The sequence below is a fragment of the Scyliorhinus canicula genome, chromosome 1 (genome assembly GCF_902713615.1).
Source record: "Scyliorhinus canicula chromosome 1, sScyCan1.1, whole genome shotgun sequence".
NCBI lineage: Eukaryota > Metazoa > Chordata > Chondrichthyes > Carcharhiniformes > Scyliorhinidae > Scyliorhinus > Scyliorhinus canicula.
The window spans coordinates 236281280-236300197 of NC_052146.1; the positions used below are offsets into that span (position 1 = coordinate 236281280).

The following is an 18918-nucleotide window of genomic DNA, read 5'->3' on the forward strand; positions in this document are numbered from 1 at the left end:
ATTCTTCTTTGTTGTTGGCATCTCTGGAGTTGTTGGAGCAGAGAAAAATGAGTGGTGACACGTCCTGGGTGTTGTCGATTGATCCGTGCTCAATTTGTCTGTGTGAGAGCCTCTATGCTGTGGATCTGCGTTGCTGGAGCCCTTCTTTGTTTTGAGGGTAGGCTTAATGGGGGAGATAGGTGCCCTCCTCCAAGTGGTCTTGTATGGTGGCTTCCTGAATGTTCACCTCATTGTAGTCGGGCCTTCCATGGGGAGGCTGTGTTTTTATCTCTGTTGAGGAAGTGCTGCTCTTGTTGCTACAATTGGAGATGGCCGTGACCGGGGCACCAGGCCCAAGAGAGGACGAACATGTGGCGAACTCTTCTTCTTATGCTTAGGGTTTTCGCGCTCTTTTGGGCAGTCCTTCAGTTTGGGCCCCACTAATTGTGAGATCCCCGATCACTGTGTTCGATTCCTAACCAATAAGTGGGCGGGGATCTGGATGGCTGGGTGTGTCCCAAGTGGTCACTGACCCCGTATTTTGGGTTTCCCTTGAACAGGGAGTGGCGCCCAAATGTCTGGGACTGTACCGGTCGCTCGAGTACCAATCCTTTGTTTTGGTGAAGATGGGCCATCAAATGTTAATCGGCCCCACTAAAATGCTAATTGGTCAGAGTTTCGATATCGTCTGGACTTCTTGCTTGCAAATATGCATTTCAGGCTCTGAGCCTGCCTGAGTCTTGCCTTGTCCATTTTACCCGTCAGGCTTTGCGAGTTTCTCTGTACCTAGTTGTAAGTGGCCATCCCAAATGGCTACAGTATCCTGTTACCTCGTTATGTTTGGGGCGTTCCTTCTTAGCCGGGATGTTACAAGAAGCTGAATGAGGTTTGAACAAGCAGATTTTTCTCTTCATTGTCTTATGGTGAGGGACGTGCCATGGAGCATCATGGGTTGGTGGCTGTGTCCTTGTCATTTTTATCCTGAGATCCTCAGCTCCTGGTAGTTTTCCTTTTTTATCCTGTCTCGGTCCGTTTGGTGGGAGGGGCTGACCTCACTGACTATAATCCAAACCTATTGCATGAATATTTGCTGATTCTGAAATATGTGGAATGATGATCGCTCTGTACTGCGCCTGCGTTTGGGGCTTTGTTGCGTTGTGGGGCATTATGTATAATAACCTTTTCGAACTATTGTTCTCGTGAATTTTCCCTGGATTTTTTTTTCTGTTATTGTGGGGTTCAAGAATCAGTGATGGGCTCTTACAAGGGCACAAATAGGCCTGATATGCAAGTGGATGATATTACAGCATGTTATTGGTGCCTCTGGTATTGCTGGATTTGAGAGAGGTATGTTCTGGTGCACGCCTGACCATGGCACGTAGGTCTTATCCTGAATTCACATGGTCATTGTGCGCAATCGCTGCATGGGAAGGTGTGCACCATTTTGCCATGTTTCCATGACCTTATCTTTCTCCTCCCTTGTTCTCTAGTAATACATATAGGGGCACCAATTTGAGTCCAATGATTGTACTGGGCCGGGGGCAGCACGTTGGGGCAGTGGTTAGCACTGGGACTACGGTGATGAGGACCCGGGTTCGAAACCCGGCCCTGGGTCACTGTTTCTTATGGAGTTTGCACATTCTCCCCCTGTCTGCGTGGGTTTCATCCCCACAACCCAATGATGTGCTGGTTAGGTGGATTGACCACACTAAATTGCCCCTTAATTGGAAAACAAATAATTGGGTATTCTAAATTTGAGAAAAAAATGATTGCACTGGGCCAACTGCATTGCTGTGCTCTGCTCCCCTGTGTCAATGTGTGTTGAGTCATTTTTGCTGTGCTGTACCGTTCCTTTGGTTTAGTTGCGTTATTTGGTAAAATGGAAAAACGTCAATAAAAATACTTCTTTAAAAAATCCAGTTCGATCGGGCAGATTTCTTTCAGATTTTTGTTGGCTGCTACGCAAATTAGTTTAGCGGAAACGCTTTTCATGAAGGACAGTTTGTGCTGGAATCATCAATCGTGCTCAAAGTAAAAACTCTGCATCTCTGTAATTTTCACTTAAAATTTCTCACACTACCAGTCGCGCCTGTGAATTCTACGGTTATAAAGCCAAAAATAAGCTCTGTGTCATAGCCCAAGTTTTGAAGAGAAAAATTATCTTTGCACTGCTTTTCATTTTTGCAGCAGCCCTGATAATACTGAAATATAAATAATTAGTTGATTGGTTTCATGTTATTTTTAATGCAGCCAAGAGGTTTTTTCCAGATATGCCATTCTCAAACTTCTTCCATTCTTTGTTTTGACAGCCTCTGCAGCCTTGGCATTGTCTGACATACCGTGGAATGGTCCCATAGGTGGGTAAACTTTTAAACAGGCGCTTGTGAGTTCGACCTGCATTCATGGAATACCATATTGATGGACATGCCATTGTGTTATAAGATGATGAGATGCTGCATAATGTTTGCAATTACCCCATGAAGCAAATTCCAATTCTCATCAAAAACTCAGTGAAGAAAAGTTTGCAAATTGTCCAATTGAAGTACAGAATATAGACCTTAAGATAATCTGATGGCCAATTGATTGCAAAATTGGCAGAGTTTTAGGATCAGGTTGTTTATCCATTTCTCAGCAAACAAAGCTTGGAAAGCTAGTTGAATGTATAGTGTTCTGCCACCCAACTAAAATGGGGACTTCCTGTAAACCAAGCCAAAAACTTCTCAGGACAAAAACAGTAGGTCCTGGTAAATGGGTGTTTTTCAAACTGAAGGTTGGTAGACAATGGCGTTCCCCAAGTTTCAGGGCTAAGACCACTGCTTTTTAAGAAATATGTATGTTACTTGGATGTTGGAATATGGGGCGGGATTCTCCGTTGCCCGTCGTAACGCGGGTTTCCGGCGAGAAAAATCGGTGTTAATGACTCCGGCGTCGGGGCCTTCTTTAAGGCCGCTATTCTCCGTTCCCGGAGGGGCTAGCAGCTGACTGACGCGATACGCGTCAGTTTCACCAGCTGCGGAAGTGGTGAGACCCGGCGTTTTTTGGAGGATAAAGAGGAGAGAGACAGACCCGGCATTTGGGGGGGGTGAGGGGGGGTGTGTGTTCCGCATTTGGGGGGGGGGGTGTGTTCCGGCATTTGGGGGGGGGGGGTTGTGTTCCGGCATTTGGGGGGGGGGGGGGTTGTTCCGGCATTTGGGGGGGGGGGGTGTGTTCCGGCATTTGGGGGGGGGGGGGGGGTGTGTTCCGGCATTTGGGGGGGGGGGGGGGCGGTGGTGTGTGTGTTTCCGGCATTTGGGGGGGGGGTGTGTGTGTTCCGGCATTTGGGGGGGGGGTGGGTGTGTGTGTTCCGGCATTGGGGGGGGGGGGGTGGGTGTGTGTGTTCCGGCATTGGGGGGGGGGGGGGTGTTCCGGCATTGGGGGGGGGGGGGGGGTGTTCCGGCATTGGGGGGGGGGGGGGGGGGGGGGTGTTCCGGCATTGGGGGGGGGGGGGGTGTTCCGGCATTGGGGGGGGGGGGGTGTGTTCCGGCATTTTGGGGGGGGGGGGGTGTGTTCTGGCATTTTGGGGGGGGGGGTGTGTTCTGGCATTTTGGGGGGGGGGGGTGTGTTCTGGCATTTTGGGGGGGGGGGGGTTGTTCTGGCATTTTGGGGGGGGGGGGGTGTTCTGGCATTTTGGGGGGGGGGGTTGTTCTGGCATTTTGGGGGGGGGGTGTGTTCTGGCATTTTGGGGGGGGGGTGTGTTCTGGCATTTTGGGGGGGGGGTGTGTTCTGGCATTTTGGGGGGGGGGGTGTTCTGGCATTTTGGGGGGGGGTGTGTTCTGGCATTTGGGGGGGGTGTGTTCTGGCATTTGGGGGGGGGTGTGTTCTGGCATTTGGGGGGGGGGTGTGTTCTGGCATTTGGGGGGGGGGGGTGTGTTCCGGCATTTGGGGGGGGGGGTGTGTTCCGGCATTGGGGGGGGGGGGGTGTTCCGGCATTGGGGGGGGTGTGTTCCGGCATTGGGGGGGGGGGTGTTCCAGCATTGGGGGGGGGGTGTGTTCCGGCATTTGGGGGGGGGGTTTGGGGGCAGCGGCGGGCAGAGAGGGGGGGCGACGGATGCCCGGGGCCAACGCACCGTCGCCCCCCCCCCCCCCTCTGTACGCCGCTGCCCCTACCCCAACCCCCTCCCCTCACCACCCCTACCCCCTTCACCACCCCTACCCCACTCCAACGCCGCACCCACCCCCCACTAACGCCGCACCCCCCCCCCCCCCACTAACGGAGGAAGGAAGGGGGGGAGGAGGAAGGAAGGGGGGGAGGAGGGGGGAGGAGGAAGGAAGGGGGGAGGAGGAAGGAAGGGGGGAGGAGGAGGAGAGGGGGGGGGAGGAGGAGAGAGGGGGGGGGTGTGGGTACCGGCCTTCAGAGGGAGGGGGACGGGGTGTGGGTTGCGGCGTTGAGGGTGGGGGGTTGCGGCGTTGAAGGGGGGGGGACCCGGCGTTGAGGGGGGGGGGGGACCCGGCATTAAGGGGGGGGGGTTGCGGCGTTGCGAGAGATGGGGGGCGGCGTTGGAGGGGGGTAGGGGTGGTGGGTAGGGGCGTTGGAGGGAGGTAGGGGTGGTGAGGGGGGGGGTGGTTAGGGTAGGGGGCAGCGGCGTACAGAGGGGGGGGGGCGACGGTGCGTTGGCCCCGGGCATCCGTCGCCCCCCCCCCTCTGCCCGCCGCTGCCCCCAAAACCCCCCGATGCCGCAACCCACCCCGCCCCGATGGCCGCAACCCACCCCCCCCAATGGCCGCAACCCCCGATGGCCGCACTCCCCCGATGGCCGCAACCCCCCCGATGGCCGCAACCCCCCCGATGGCCGCAACCCCCCGATGGCCACAACCCACCCCCCCGATGGCCGCAACCCACTCCCCCGATGGCCGCAACCCCCCGATGGCCGCAACCCACCCCCCCCGATGGCCGCAACCCCCCGATGGCCGCAACCCACCCCCCCGATGGCCGCAACCCACCCCCCCGATGGCCGCAACCCACCCCCCCGATGGCCGCAACCCACCCCCCCGATGGCCGCAACCCCCCGATGGCCGCACTCCCCCGATGGCCGCAACCCCCCCGATGGCCGCAACCCCCCGATGGCCGCAACCCACCCCCCCGATGGCCGCAACCCCCCGATGGCCGCAACCCCCCCCGATGGCCACACCCCACCCCCCCGATGGCCACAACCCACCCCCCCGATGGCCGCAACCCCCCGATGGCCGCAACCCACCCCCCCGATGGCCGCAACCCCCCCGATGGCCGCAACCCCCCGATGGCCGCAACCCACTCCCCCGATGGCCGCAACCCCCCCCGATGGCCGCAACCCCCCGATGGCCGCAACCCACTCCCCCGATGGCCGCAACCCACCGATGGCCGCAACACCCCCGATGGCCGCAACCCCCCGATGGCCGCAACACCCCCCCCCCCATGCCGCAACCCACCCCCCCCCCCCCCCCCCCCCCCCCCCCCATGCCGCAACCCACCCCCGACACTGAACGGCGTCAACCATCATCAATGGTTGACGCCGTTTTAAATCAACTGTGATTTTCGCCGACGTGACCCGTGGCCACGTCGGCGGGACTTCGGCCCATCCGGGCCGGAGATTTAAGGTCAGTGCAAATAAAATGAAATCCCGCCGGCGCCAGCTGTTTTCACAGGCTGCCGGCGGGATTTGCACAACGCCGGTTTTTTACCGGCGGGAGAATTCGAAAACCTGCGGGAGCGGAAATAACGCCGCTTCCCGCCAATTCTCCGACCCTGCGTGGGGTCGGAGAATCCCGCCCATGGTGTGAAGTCTAAAAGTTTTCCAATGATACCAAACTTGGAAGTGTTGCAGACAGTGAGGAAAATACCAACTGCAACAGGACATAGATGGGTTAGCAGAATGGTAGGCAAGTGGCAGATGGAATTTGATGCAAGGAGGTGTGAGGTAATGTACTTTGCAGAAGGAATAGGGGCAGGTAAATGACAGTTCTATAGAGTGTACAGGAATGGAAGGACTTTGAGGTTCAAGTGCATGGATCTTTTATTGAGCGAGTAATTAGCAAAACATGAGGGGCGGGATTCTCCTTCCCAACCAGCCCCATTGTCCAATGCAGCACGCCCCCACCGGCAGCGGGATTCTCCGTTCCCGCAGCCAGCCCCATTGTCCAATGCAGCACGCCCCCCACCGGCAGCGGGATTCTCCTTCCCAGCCAGCCCCATTGTCCAATACAGCACGCCCCCCCACCGGCAGCGGGATTCTCCTTCCAAGCCAGCCCCATTGTCCAATACAGCACGCCCCCCCACCGGCAGCGGGATTCTCCTTCCCAGCCAGCCCCATTGTCCAATGCAGCACACCCCCCACCGGCAGCGGGATTCTGCTTCCCAGCCAGCCCCATTGTCCAATACAGCACGCCCCCCACCGGCAGCGGGATTCTCCTTCCCAGCCAGCCCCATTGTCCAATACAGCACGCCCCCACCGGCAGCGGGATTCTCCGTTCCCGCAGCCAGCCCCATTGTCCAATGCAGCACGCCCCCCACCAGCAGCGGGATTCTCCTTCCCAACCAGCCCCATTGTCCAATGCAGCACGCCCCCCACCGGCAGCGGGATTCTCCGTTCCCGCAGCCAGCCCCATTGTCCAATGCAGCACGCCCCCCACCAGCAGCGGGATTCTCCTTCCCAACCAGCCCCATTGTCCAATACAGCACGCCCCCACCGGCAGCGGGATTCTCCTTCCCAGCCAGCCCCATTGTCCAATGCAGCACGCCCCCCACCGGCAGCGGGATTCTCCTTCCCAGCCAGCCCCATTGTCCAATACAGCACACCCCCCACCGGCAGCGGGATTCTCCTTCCCAGCCAGCCCCATTGTCCAATACAGCACGCCCCCCACCGGCAGCGGGATTCTCCTTCCCAGCCAGCCCCATTGTCCAATACAGCACGCCCCCACCGGCAGCGGGATTCTCCTTCCCAGCCAGCCCCATTGTCCAATGCAGCACGCCCCCACCGGCAGCGGGATTCTCCGTTCCCGCAGCCAGCCCCATTGTCCAATGCAGCACGCCCCCACCGGCAGCGGGATTCTCCTTCCCAGCCAGCCCCATTGTCCAATGCAGCACGCCCCCCACCGGCAGCGGGATTCTCCTTCCCAGCCAGCCCCATTGTCCAATGCAGCACACCCCCCACCGGCAGCGGGATTCTCCTTCCCAGCCAGCCCCATTGTCCAATGCAGCACGCCCCCACCGGCAGCGGGATTCTCCTTCCCAGCCAGCCCCATTGTCCAATGCAGCACGCCCCCCATCGGCAGCGGGATTCTCCGTTCCCGCAGCCAGCCCCATTGTCCAATGCAGCACGCCACCACCGGCAGCGGGATTCTCCTTCCCAGCCAGCCCCATTGTCCAATACAGCACGCCCCCACCGGCAGCGGGATTCTCCGTTCCCGCAGCCAGCCCCATTGTCCAATGCAGCACGGCCCCCACCGGCAGCGGGATTCTCCTTCCCAGCCAGCCCCATTGTCCAATGCAGCACGCCCCCCACCGGCAGCGGGATTCTCCTTCCCAGCCAGCCCCATTGTCCAATGCAGCACGCCCCCACCGGCAGCGGGATTCTCCTTCCCAACCAGCCCCATTGTCCAATGCAGCACGCCCCCACCGGCAGCGGGATTCTCCGTTCCCGCAGCCAGCCCCATTGTCCAATGCAGCACGCCCCCCACCGGCAGCGGGATTCTCCTTCCCAGCCAACCCCATTGTCCAATGCAGCACGCCCCCCACCGGCAGCGGGATTCTCCGTTCCCGCAGCCAGCCCCATTGTCCAATGCAGCACGGCCCCACCGGCAGCGGGATTCTCCTTCCCAGCCAGCCCCATTGTCCAATGCAGCACGCCCCCACCGGCAGCGGGATTCTCCTTCCCAGCCAGCCCCATTGTCCAATACAGCACGCCCCCCACCGACAGCGGGATTCTCCTTCCCAGCCATCCCCATTGTCCAATGCAGCACGCCCCCACCGGCAGCGGGATTCTCCTTCCCAACCAGCCCCATTGTCCAATGCAGCACGCCCCCACCGGCAGCGGGATTCTCCTTCCCAGCCAGCCCCATTGTCCAATGCAGCACGCCCCCACCGGCAGCGGGATTCTCCGTTCCCGCAGCCAGCCCCATTGTCCAATGCAGCACGCCCCCCCACCGGCAGCGGGATTCTCCTTCCCAACCAGCCCCATTGTCCAATGCAGCACGGCCCCACCGGCAGCGGGATTCTCCTTCCCAGCCAGCCCCATTGTCCAATACAGCACGCCCCCACCGGCAGCGGGATTCTCCTTCCCAGCCAGCCCCATTGTCCAATGCAGCACGCCCCTACCGGCAGCGGGATTCTCCTTCCCAGCCAGCCCCATTATCCAATGCAGCACGCCCCCCACCGGCAGCGGGATTCTCCTTCCCAGCCAACCCCATTGTCCAATACAGCACGCCCCCACCGGCAGCGGGATTCTCCTTCCCAGCCAGCCCCATTGTCCAATGCAGCACGGCCCCACCGGCAGCGGGATTCTCCTTCCCAACCAGCCCCATTGTCCAATACAGCACGCCCCCACCGGCAGCGGGATTCTCCGTTCCCGCAGCCAGCCCCATTGTCCAATGCAGCACGGCCCCACCGGCAGCGGGATTCTCCGTTCCCGCAGCCAGCCCCATTGTCCAATGCAGCACGCCCCCACCGGCAGCGGGATTCTCCTTCCCAGCCAGCCCCATTGTCCAATACAGCACGCCCCCACCGGCAGCGGGATTCTCCGTTCCCGCAGCCAGCCCCATTGTCCAATGCAGCACGCCCCCCACCAGCAGCGGGATTCTCCTTCCCAACCAGCCCCATTGTCCAATGCAGCACGCCCCCACCGGCAGCGGGATTCTCCTTCCCAGCCAGCCCCATTGTCCAATGCAGCACGCCCCCCACCGGCAGCGGGATTCTCCTTCCCAGCCAGCCCCATTGTCCAATACAGCACACCCCCCACCGGCAGCGGGATTCTCCTTCCCAGCCAGCCCCATTGTCCAATGCAGCACACCCCCCACCGGCAGCGGGATTCTCCTTCCCAGCCAGCCCCATTGTCCAATACAGCACGCCCCCCACCGGCAGCGGGATTCTCCTTCCCAGCCAGCCCCATTGTCCAATACAGCACGCCCCCACCGGCAGCGGGATTCTCCTTCCCAGCCAGCCCCATTGTCCAATGCAGCACGCCCCCACCGGCAGCGGGATTCTCCGTTCCCGCAGCCAGCCCCATTGTCCAATGCAGCACGCCCCCACCGGCAGCGGGATTCTCCTTCCCAGCCAGCCCCATTGTCCAATGCAGCACGCCCCCCACCGGCAGCGGGATTCTCCTTCCCAGCCAGCCCCATTGTCCAATGCAGCACACCCCCCACCGGCAGCGGGATTCTCCTTCCCAGCCAGCCCCATTGTCCAATGCAGCACGCCCCCACCGGCAACGGGATTCTCCTTCCCAGCCAGCCCCATTGTCCAATGCAGCACGCCACCACCGGCAGCGGGATTCTCCTTCCCAGCCAGCCCCATTGTCCAATGCAGCACGCCCCCCACCGGCAGCGGGATTCTCCTTCCCAACCAGCCCCATTGTCCAATGCAGCACGCCCCCACAGGCAGCGGGATTCTCCGTTCCCGCAGCCAGCCCCATTGTCCAATGCAGCACGCCCCCCACCGGCAGCGGGATTCTCCTTCCCAGCCAGCCCCATTGTCCAATGCAGCACGCCCCCACCGGCAGCGGGATTCTCCTTCCCAACCAGCCCCATTGTCCAATGCAGCACGCCCCCACCGGCAGCGGGATTCTCCGTTCCCGCAGCCAGCCCCATTATCCAATGCAGCACGCCCCCACCGGCAGCGGGATTCTCCGTTCCCGCAGCCAGCCCCATTATCCAATGCAGCACGGCCCCCACCGGCAGCGGGATTCTCCTTCCCAGCCAGCCCCATTGTCCAATGCAGCACGCCCCCACCGGCAGCGGGATTCTCCTTCCCAGCCAGCCCCATTATCCAATGCAGCACGCCCCCACAGGCAGCGGGATTCTCCTTCCCAGCCAGCCCCATTGTCCAATGCAGCACGCCCCCACCGGCAGCGGGATTCTCCTTCCCAACCAGCCCCATTGTCCAATGCAGCACGCCCCCACCGGCAGCGGGATTCTCCTTCCCAACCAGCCCCATTGTCCAATACAGCACGCCCCCACCGGCAGCGGGATTCTCCTTCCCAACCAGCCCCATTGTCCAATGCAGCACACCCCCCACCGGCAGCGGGATTCTCCGTTCCCGCAGCCAGCCCCATTGTCCAATGCAGCACGCCCCCCACCGGCAGCGGGATTCTCCTTCCCAGCCAACCCCATTGTCTAATGCAGCACGCCCCCCACCGGCAGCGGGATTCTCCTTCCCAGCCAACCCCATTGTCTAATGCAGCACGCCCCCCACCGGCAGCGGGATTCTCCTTCCCAGCCAGCCCCATTGTCCAATGCAGCACGCCCCCACCGGCAGCGGGATTCTCCTTCCCAGCCAGCCCCATTGTCCAATGCAGCACGCCCCCACCGGCAGCGGGATTCTCCTTCCCAGCCAGCCCCATTGTCCAATGCAGCACGCCCCCACCGGCAGCGGGATTCTCCGTTCCCGCAGCCAGCCCCATTGTCCAATGCAGCACGCCCCCACCGGCAGCGGGATTCTCCGTTCCCGCAGCCAGCCCCATTGTCCAATGCAGCACGCCCCCCCACCGGCAGCGGGATTCTCCTTCCCAGCCAGCCCCATTGTCCAATGCAGCACACCCCCACCGGCAGCGGGATTTTCCGTTCCCGCAGCCAGCCCCATTATCCAATGCAGCACGCCCCCCACCGGCAGCGGGATTCTCCATTCCCGCAGCCAGCCCCATTGTCCAATGCAGCACGCCCCCACCGGCAGCGGGATTCTCCTTCCCAACCAGCCCCATTGTCCAATGCAGCACGCCCCCACCGGCAGCGGGATTCTCCGTTCCCGCAGCCAGCCCCATTGTCCAATGCAGCACGCCCCCACAGGCAGCGGGATTCTCCTTCCCAGCCAGCCCCATTGTCCAATGCAGCACGCCCCCCACCGGCAGCGGGATTCTCCTTCCCAACCAGCCCCATTGTCCAATGCAGCACGGCCCCACCGGCAGCGGGATTCTCCTTCCCAGCCAGCCCCATTGTCCAATACAGCACGCCCCTACCGGCAGCGGGATTCTCCTTCCCAGCCAGCCCCATTGTCCAATACAGCACGCCCCCACCGGCAGCGGGATTCTCCTTCCCAGCCAGCCCCATTGTCCAATGCAGCACGCCCCTACCGGCAGCGGGATTCTCCTTCCCAGCCAGCCCCATTATCCAATGCAGCACGCCCCCCACCGGCAGCGGGATTCTCCTTCCCAGCCAACCCCATTGTCCAATACAGCACGCCCCCACCGGCAGCGGGATTCTCCTTCCCAGCCAGCCCCATTGTCCAATGCAGCACGGCCCCACCGGCAGCGGGATTCTCCTTCCCAACCAGCCCCATTGTCCAATACAGCACGCCCCCCACCGGCAGCGGGATTCTCCGTTCCCGCAGCCAGCCCCATTGTCCAATGCAGCACGGCCCCACCGGCAGCGGGATTCTCCGTTCCCGCAGCCAGCCCCATTGTCCAATGCAGCACGCCCCCACCGGCAGCGGGATTCTCCTTCCCAGCCAGCCCCATTGTCCAATGCAGCACGCCCCCACCGGCAGCGGGATTCTCCGTTCCCGCAGCCAGCCAATGGGGTTTCCCGTTGTGTCCACCCCACGCTGTCGGAAAACCCGTGGGTGTAGGTGTACTGTCGGCGAAGTAGAGAATCCCACCAATGAAGAACCCTGCAGGAGATCTTTGGCTTTGTTAATAACGTTTTTTGAGTACAAAAATAGGAAAGGTTATGCTGCACTTTTATAAAACTCTGGTTGGAACCACAACTAGAATATTGAATCCAGTCCTGCTCACCACACTTTAGGAAGGATGTGAAAGGCATTTAGATAGTACAGAGGAAATTTTCCAGAATGATTCTGGGGATGAGAGATTTTAGTTTCAGGGTTAGGTTGGAGAAGTTGGTGTCGGTCTCCTGAGAGTGAAGGAGATTTGATAGCGGCCGAGTAGATTATGCCAGGGTTAGATAAGGTGGACAAAAAAAAGTTGTTCACATCAGCTGATGGTACAAGGACTAACGGGCAAATATTTAAGGTTTTGTGCAAGAAATGCTCAAAGGGATGTGAGAAAGACATTTTACGCAGTGATTGGTAATGACCTGGAATTTGCTGCATATAAGAGTGATGAAAGCAGCAATGATAAATTATTTCAAAAGGAAATTAAATGGGTATTTGAGGAAAAGAAACTTGCAGGGTCACAGGGTAGAATGGGACTGATTTAATTGCTCTTCAGAAAGCCGGCATGATTTGATTGGTCTACAGAGAGCCAGCATGGACTCAATGGGCTAAATGGCGGCCTCCTGTGCAGTTATGACAATGAATTTGGATTTCAAGTTCCAGTGATTTTTTTTTTTCAAGTTTTTATTTTAGGGTAGCACTGTTGTTTCACAGCGCCAGGGTCCCAGGTTCGATTCCCGGCTTGGGTCACTGTCTGTGCGGAGTCTGCACGTTCTCCCTGTGTCTGCCTGGGTTTCCTCCAGGTGCTCCGGTTTCCTCCCACAAATCCCGAAAGACATGCTGTTGGGTATTTTGGACATTCTGAATTCTCCCTCCATGTACCCGAGCAGAATGTGGGAACTAGGGGCTTTTCACAGTAACTTTATTGCAGTGTTAATGTAAGCCTATTTGTGACACTAATAAAGATTAGTATTATTATTATAAGTTGTCAATAAGCCAACACCTACAAGCTTTGAATATAGCTGCTTGGGAAACTAATATGCATTCACTGAAATATTTACTTTGCGAGTAATTTTCATTAATACTATATCGGCATTTATTGCCATTACTATTAACTTTACTTTGCACATAACATCTGCAGTGGGTTGTTTAAAAGTGACACTGTATTCTGCAACATCTCTTGCAGGTGCTGTGAGAGTTGGTCTTGTAGATGGAGAAGTTGTAATTAACCCAACTCAAAAAGAGATGACGTTAAGCACTTTAAACCTGGTGCTGACTGGTGGACTTCACAACCAAGTTGGTAAGCATTTGATCTTTTTTAGGCACTTGTTGTCTGCTAATAAAAATTGTATATGCAGTAAAATAATTGCACCCTTTTAGGCTTTCTAACTACATAAAAATTGTATTGCTCTGTTTTGAAAGTCCGAATGGATGGTGAGAGATTTGAGGTTGCGTTTTATGGCATTTAGTGCGTTTTTAAATCATTATAAAATCTGGCAGCACTGTGCACTTAATATTCCATTTATTAGTTTGACTGTTTTTATTTTATTTTTTTAAATGTACTATTTTGTTACATCCATTAAGTGAGGAGGAGATTTTAATTGCAAATGTAGTACACAAGAAAAAATGCTAAGCAGTATTGTAATATTTATGCAATTTAAAATTAGTCCTAAGCAGTGAACTTGGATAGTGTAGAGCATTTATGTACTAACATGAAGCGCTATAGAGTGTGTAGGAGTTCACTATCTTGTTTTTCTACTTGATAAATCTCAAATCTCCCCCACATTTTTGGGGTGATTAGTTGCTTTCTCCATAGAAAGAATTAAGGGGGAGAAAAAGCAGCCAAATCATCTGGGTTATGCAGTTTGACTCAGTTTTCTCATTGGTGGATAAATTGCCTTTCAGTCCAGTCATTTTGGGCAGGATGCATGGTGGAATGATCGCATAAATCTAAAAATGTTAACAGTTATGCGATTGACTGTATACTCTATACACCATTCTGACGTGATTTTGAATCCTGCATGCAGTGCAGGAAATATTTTGGGGCACTTCATCAGTGCATAATGTCAGAATACAACTATTCATTTTGTTTTAAAGTCCTGCAAAGCACCAAAATACTTTGACTCTCCACCATACAGAGTTCAATTTGTTTGTTCAGTTTTGATTGCCTAAACCTTATGCAAATCCAATTACACATTCTTGTATATTGGCAGTAGTGTTTGATACTTCAAATAATTTTGAAAACCTGTTGAAGAAATAATGATATTTCCTATGTTTGCCATTCTGACCTTCTCCAATACATAAATAAATCAAATAAAGTTTCAAATCATTTTCTCCCCCTTTGCCAGTCATGATGGAGGCAGCAGCAGAAAATGTGTTGCAACAGGACTTTTGCCACGCTGTCAAAATGGGCATCAAACACACGCAACAAATCATACTGGCCATTCAGCAACTAGTAAGCGAGCACGGAAATCCCAAAAGGACACCGCAGAAGATGTTTGTCCCTTCTACGGAAATAGTGGAAATTGCAAGGCAGTAAGTTCTGGGATTCTGAAAATGAAATGAAATGAAAATCACTTATTTTCCCGAGTAGGCTTCAATGAAGTTACTGTGAAAGCCCCTAGTCGTCACATTCCGGCCCCTGTTCGGGGAGGCTGTTACGGGAATCGAACCGTGCTGCTGGCCTGCCTTGGTCTGCTTTCAAGGCCAGCGATTTAGCCCAGTGTGCTTGAAAATTGCAATACTTCATGAATGTGAATGACCTATATCCACAGAATTGCAGACACAAGTTGTCAGGGTATTTTGCACCAGTTAAGGAATGTTCTGACCATTACTACTGAGTGACTCCAACCTGAAGCACCAAATACTGCGAGGAACTGTTAAATGTAATAATAATAATCGTTATTGTCACAAGTAGACTTACAGTTACACTGAAATGAAGTTACTGTGAAAAGCCCCTAGTTGCCACATTCCTGCGCCTGTTCGGGTACACAGAGGGAGAATTCAGAAATCCAATTCACCTGACAAAACGTCTTTCGGGACTTGTGGGAGGAAACTGGAAAACCCGGAGGAAATCCACGCAGACACAGGGAAAATGTGCAAACTCCACACAGACAGTGGCCCAAGCCGGGAATCGAACCCGGGGCCCTGGAGCTGTGAAGCAACAGTGCTACCCACTGTGCTACCTTGCTGCCCAGTGAAATAATTAATGTGAAGATATAATCATGTTCAGACACGAGCAGCATTATGGTCTTGAAAACAGAATGTAACTATCCATACCACCTTATTATCGAAACAAAATGAAACCATCTTTTGAAAATTTGTTATTTTTACTTTTGTGGAGGATTCTGCTTCCATTTTTCTGTGTTTGGTCAACATCCTTGGAAGAACTGTTTTAGAGGAGTGAATGTAGACCCTTGAGCAGAATATCATAATGGTGTTGCAACCGATTGTACCATGGATTAGTGGCCTCTGAGTTTGTGCCTGAAATCCCTGATACTGCTCATCAGAGAAGTACCAAATATCAACCAGTTGCTTTGCCATAGAAAATAGGAACATTTGCATGGTGCTTTTGCACTCAATAGTTCATGAGCAAAGGTGCCTTCAAGTTGGCATCCGAGGATACGGTGTATTCATAAATGTGAGGCGTCACCACAGTTCTGAAATCCAGGGTGCAACTGCACAAAGCAACTTCTGCATTCATTTTCCTGGAGGAGACTGTCTTAACCTGTGGGCAATTTTGTAGTTGTACGTATATCTCTTGCAGGTTCTGCTGTTTATACTTGGGAATCTATCCAATAGAGGTTTCCAAAGTCAGTTGTTCTCCTGAATGCAGAAGCAATAAAAGAGGAAGAGTTGTCAGTGGGTTATTCTTGCATACCTCTTAGTAGGACATGGAGATCTATGAGGGAATGAGAAAGTAATCAGGAAGTAATGCACCACATATACTGAACAAACATTTGTGCTTGAAATGAGAAAATTGTCAAAGTCTGTTAACTATCTGATGGGAAGTTACCTCCTGTACATTGATAGGCTGAACAACACAGTTTGCCCCCTTGTTACCTGCCCTTGTAGTTTTGTGCAAGAATTATTTAAAAACATAAAGGGACAGTGATCTTTGCATAGGATTGCTGTTTTAACCAAAAATGCAGGGAAACCTACCCTCAGACAACATTTTGAACAGTAACTATAGTTTATTCCTTTGCCTCCACTCCATAAATATTGTTTATTTTTCTTTTATACTTATCCACAAATCTGCTCATCAATGTGAGGAGCTGATTTGCGTGACATTTTGTAGTTCTGTGTATTCATTTTTACCAGTTGGATTGATGCAACCTCCCTAACAACACAGTTCGCTCCCTTGTTACCTGCACTTGTAGTTTATGCAAGAATTATTTTAAAACATAACCATAATGAAGTTTATGATGAAGCTGATGAAGTTTAAATGTTTACAAAGCGGAATGTAAAATAGTACAATGTTACATAATATGAGCTTTTTAAATTAATAATTTTCGATATTTGTAGACAATTTATTCTCCATTGATGCCAAAAACACAAAATACTAGACGATCTCAGCAGATCTGACATCATCTGTGGAGAGAGAAGGGAGCAAACGTTTTGACCCCCCCTTTTTTTTGTTATTCGGGCTCCATCTTGGGCCCTTTCTTCCATCATATATGTTGCAGTCTCTTGTTTTGCCCCATTGCTTTTTTGGAGGGGTGCCCTCTGACTCCCCTCCTCACTCTTTTCCCATGTCTCCTCCTGATATTTTCCTGGGTTCCTTCCTTGCTGCCCCCCTCCTTTGTTCCTATGGGCTCTGTGTGGTCCTGTCTGCCCCCAGTGCCCCCCCACCCGCTCCCCCTTCCCTTCCTATCCACTATTGGCCTCTAACATGTCTTGCAGCAGGCTGATGAATAGCCCCCATGCATTGTGGAAGTCCTCGTCCGACCCTCAGATGGTGTATTTGATCTTCTCCAGGTGGAGAAATTCCAACAAGTTTGTCAGCCAGTCTGCAGTTGTGGGTGGTGCTGCTGATCGGCAGCCGAGCAGGATTCTCCAGCGTGCGATTAAGGAAGCAAAAGCAAGGGTATCTGCCCTGTTCCCCAAATGTTGTCCTGGCTGGTCTGATACCCCGAAGACTAACACTCTCGGGCACGGCTTCACCCTCACCCCCACAACTTTGGACCTCGCCTCAAATAAAGCTGCCCAGAACCCGACAAGTCTGGGTCAGGCCCAGAACATATGGGTGTGGTTGGCCGGGCCTCCGTGGCATCGTTCACACTTGTCCTCCACCTCCGGGAAGAACCTGTTCTTTCGGGTTCTGGTTAGGTGAACTCTGTGCACCACTTTAAACTGCATGAGGCTTAGCCTTGTGCAGGAGGAGATGGAGTTAGCCCCACTTAGTGCTTCGTTCTAGAGTCTCCACCCTACTTCCGTCCCTAGTTCGGCTTCCCATTTCTGTCTTGCTCCGTCTAGTGGTGTTCCCGCCCTTTCTAAAAGTCGTCAGTAAATGTCCCCTTCTTCTCCATACTGCCTGCTTCAAGCAGCTCCTCCAGCACTGTGTCTCTTTGGCCCTAGGGTACCTTGTCGTCTTCCTGTGGAGAAAGGTTTTAATTTGTAAGTGTTGGAGCTCCTGTCTATTCGATAGTTCCAGTCTCTCCGTCAGCTCGTCTGGGGTTGCGAGTTTGTCTTCCATGTAAAAGTCCCTGATTGCTAGCGCCACCCCATCCTGTCTCCACTCTTAAAAGTGGCGTCCAGCATGGCCGGTGGCAATTTGTGGTTACTGTAAATGAGGGCCATGGTGGACACCTCAGTTCAGCCAAAATGTTGTCTCATCTGGTTCCAGGTTTTTAGCATGGCTACCACCACTGGACTGGACGTGTACTTTGACGGTGGGGAATGGGAGGGCTTGGAGGAATTGTTCCTGTGCAGGAAGACACCTTCATTTTCACCCATTCTTTGCTCGGCTCCCTTACCCATCCCTTCACTCTCTCAGCTGTGGCTGCCTAGTGGTAGTATTGCAGGTTCGGATGGGCTAGGACAGCCGCGTTTGTTCTCCTCTGCAGTGTTGTCTTGGGTATGGGGATTCATGGATTCTTCCTTTTCCCCACCCCACACACGCGTGCACACACATACACTCAAACGGCATAATCATTTTATCTGGTGATGAAGATTGGTATGGATCTAAAGGAACCTTAGCACTACGTTCATCTTGATCGTCTACACCTTCCCTGCCGGGGAGAGTGAGGGTGCATCCCATCTCTGTAGGTCCTTTTGTCTTCCTCCACCAGACTGGTCAGTTTCCACTTGTGGATCCGTATCCAGTCATGGATCCCAAGGTAGCGTAATTTATTTTAGGCTAGTTTGAAAGGTAGACCCTCCAGCTCTGTCCCTCCCCCGTTCGGGTTCATCGGGAATACCTCACTCTTACCCAGGTTGAGTTTGTAGCCCAAGAAGGCCCTGAACTCTTCCAGAAGCTTCATGGTTTCCTTTGAGCCGTTTTGCAGATCTGAGACATAGAGGAGCAAGTCATCCATATAGAGTGAAACTCAGCTCTCTGCCTCCTCTTTAAATGCTCTTCCAGACTCTCGCATCTCGCAGAGTGATCTCCAGGGGTTCACCGACCAAATGGAACAGGAGTGGGGACAGCGGGCATCCCTGCCTTGTGTCTCTGTGCAACTGGAAGTATTCAGAGCTGGGGGCGTTGTACAGGAGTTTCACCCATGAGGTGAACATTGTCCCTAGCCCAAACTACTCCAGTACCTCTATGAGGTACTTTTCAAAGGCCTTTTCTGTGTCCAGAGAGACGATCGCCTCTGGTGTTCTCTCCTCAGATGGGGTCAGTATCACATTCAGCTGCCGTCTGATGTTCGCAATTAGATGTCTAGCCTTGACAAAACCAGTCTGGTCCTCTGCAACCACTTCTGGTACACAGTTCTCTAGTCTCTTGGCCAGGACTTTCATAGGTATTTTTGCATCTACGTTAAGCAGCGAAATGAGTGGACTGCACGGTGGTGCAGTGGTTAGCACTGCTGTCTATTGCGCTGAGGACCCGGGTTCGATCCCAGCCCCGGGACACTGTCATGTGGAGTTTGAACATTCTCCCC

General features: G+C 54.6%; 1 protein-coding gene across 2 annotated transcripts in view; it reads left to right on the plus strand.

Annotated features, from left to right (window-relative positions):
- LOC119972555 (polyribonucleotide nucleotidyltransferase 1, mitochondrial) overlaps window positions 1-18918 on the plus strand; it is a 96257-nt gene that overhangs the window by 24102 nt on the left and 53237 nt on the right. For both annotated transcript variants that reach the window (XM_038809446.1, XM_038809456.1), the window contains 3 exons: window positions 2289-2336; window positions 12999-13112; window positions 14161-14347. In XM_038809446.1, coding sequence (XP_038665374.1) covers window positions 2289-2336; window positions 12999-13112; window positions 14161-14347 — 349 coding nt within the window. The remainder of the gene's footprint in view (window positions 1-2288; window positions 2337-12998; window positions 13113-14160; window positions 14348-18918) is intronic.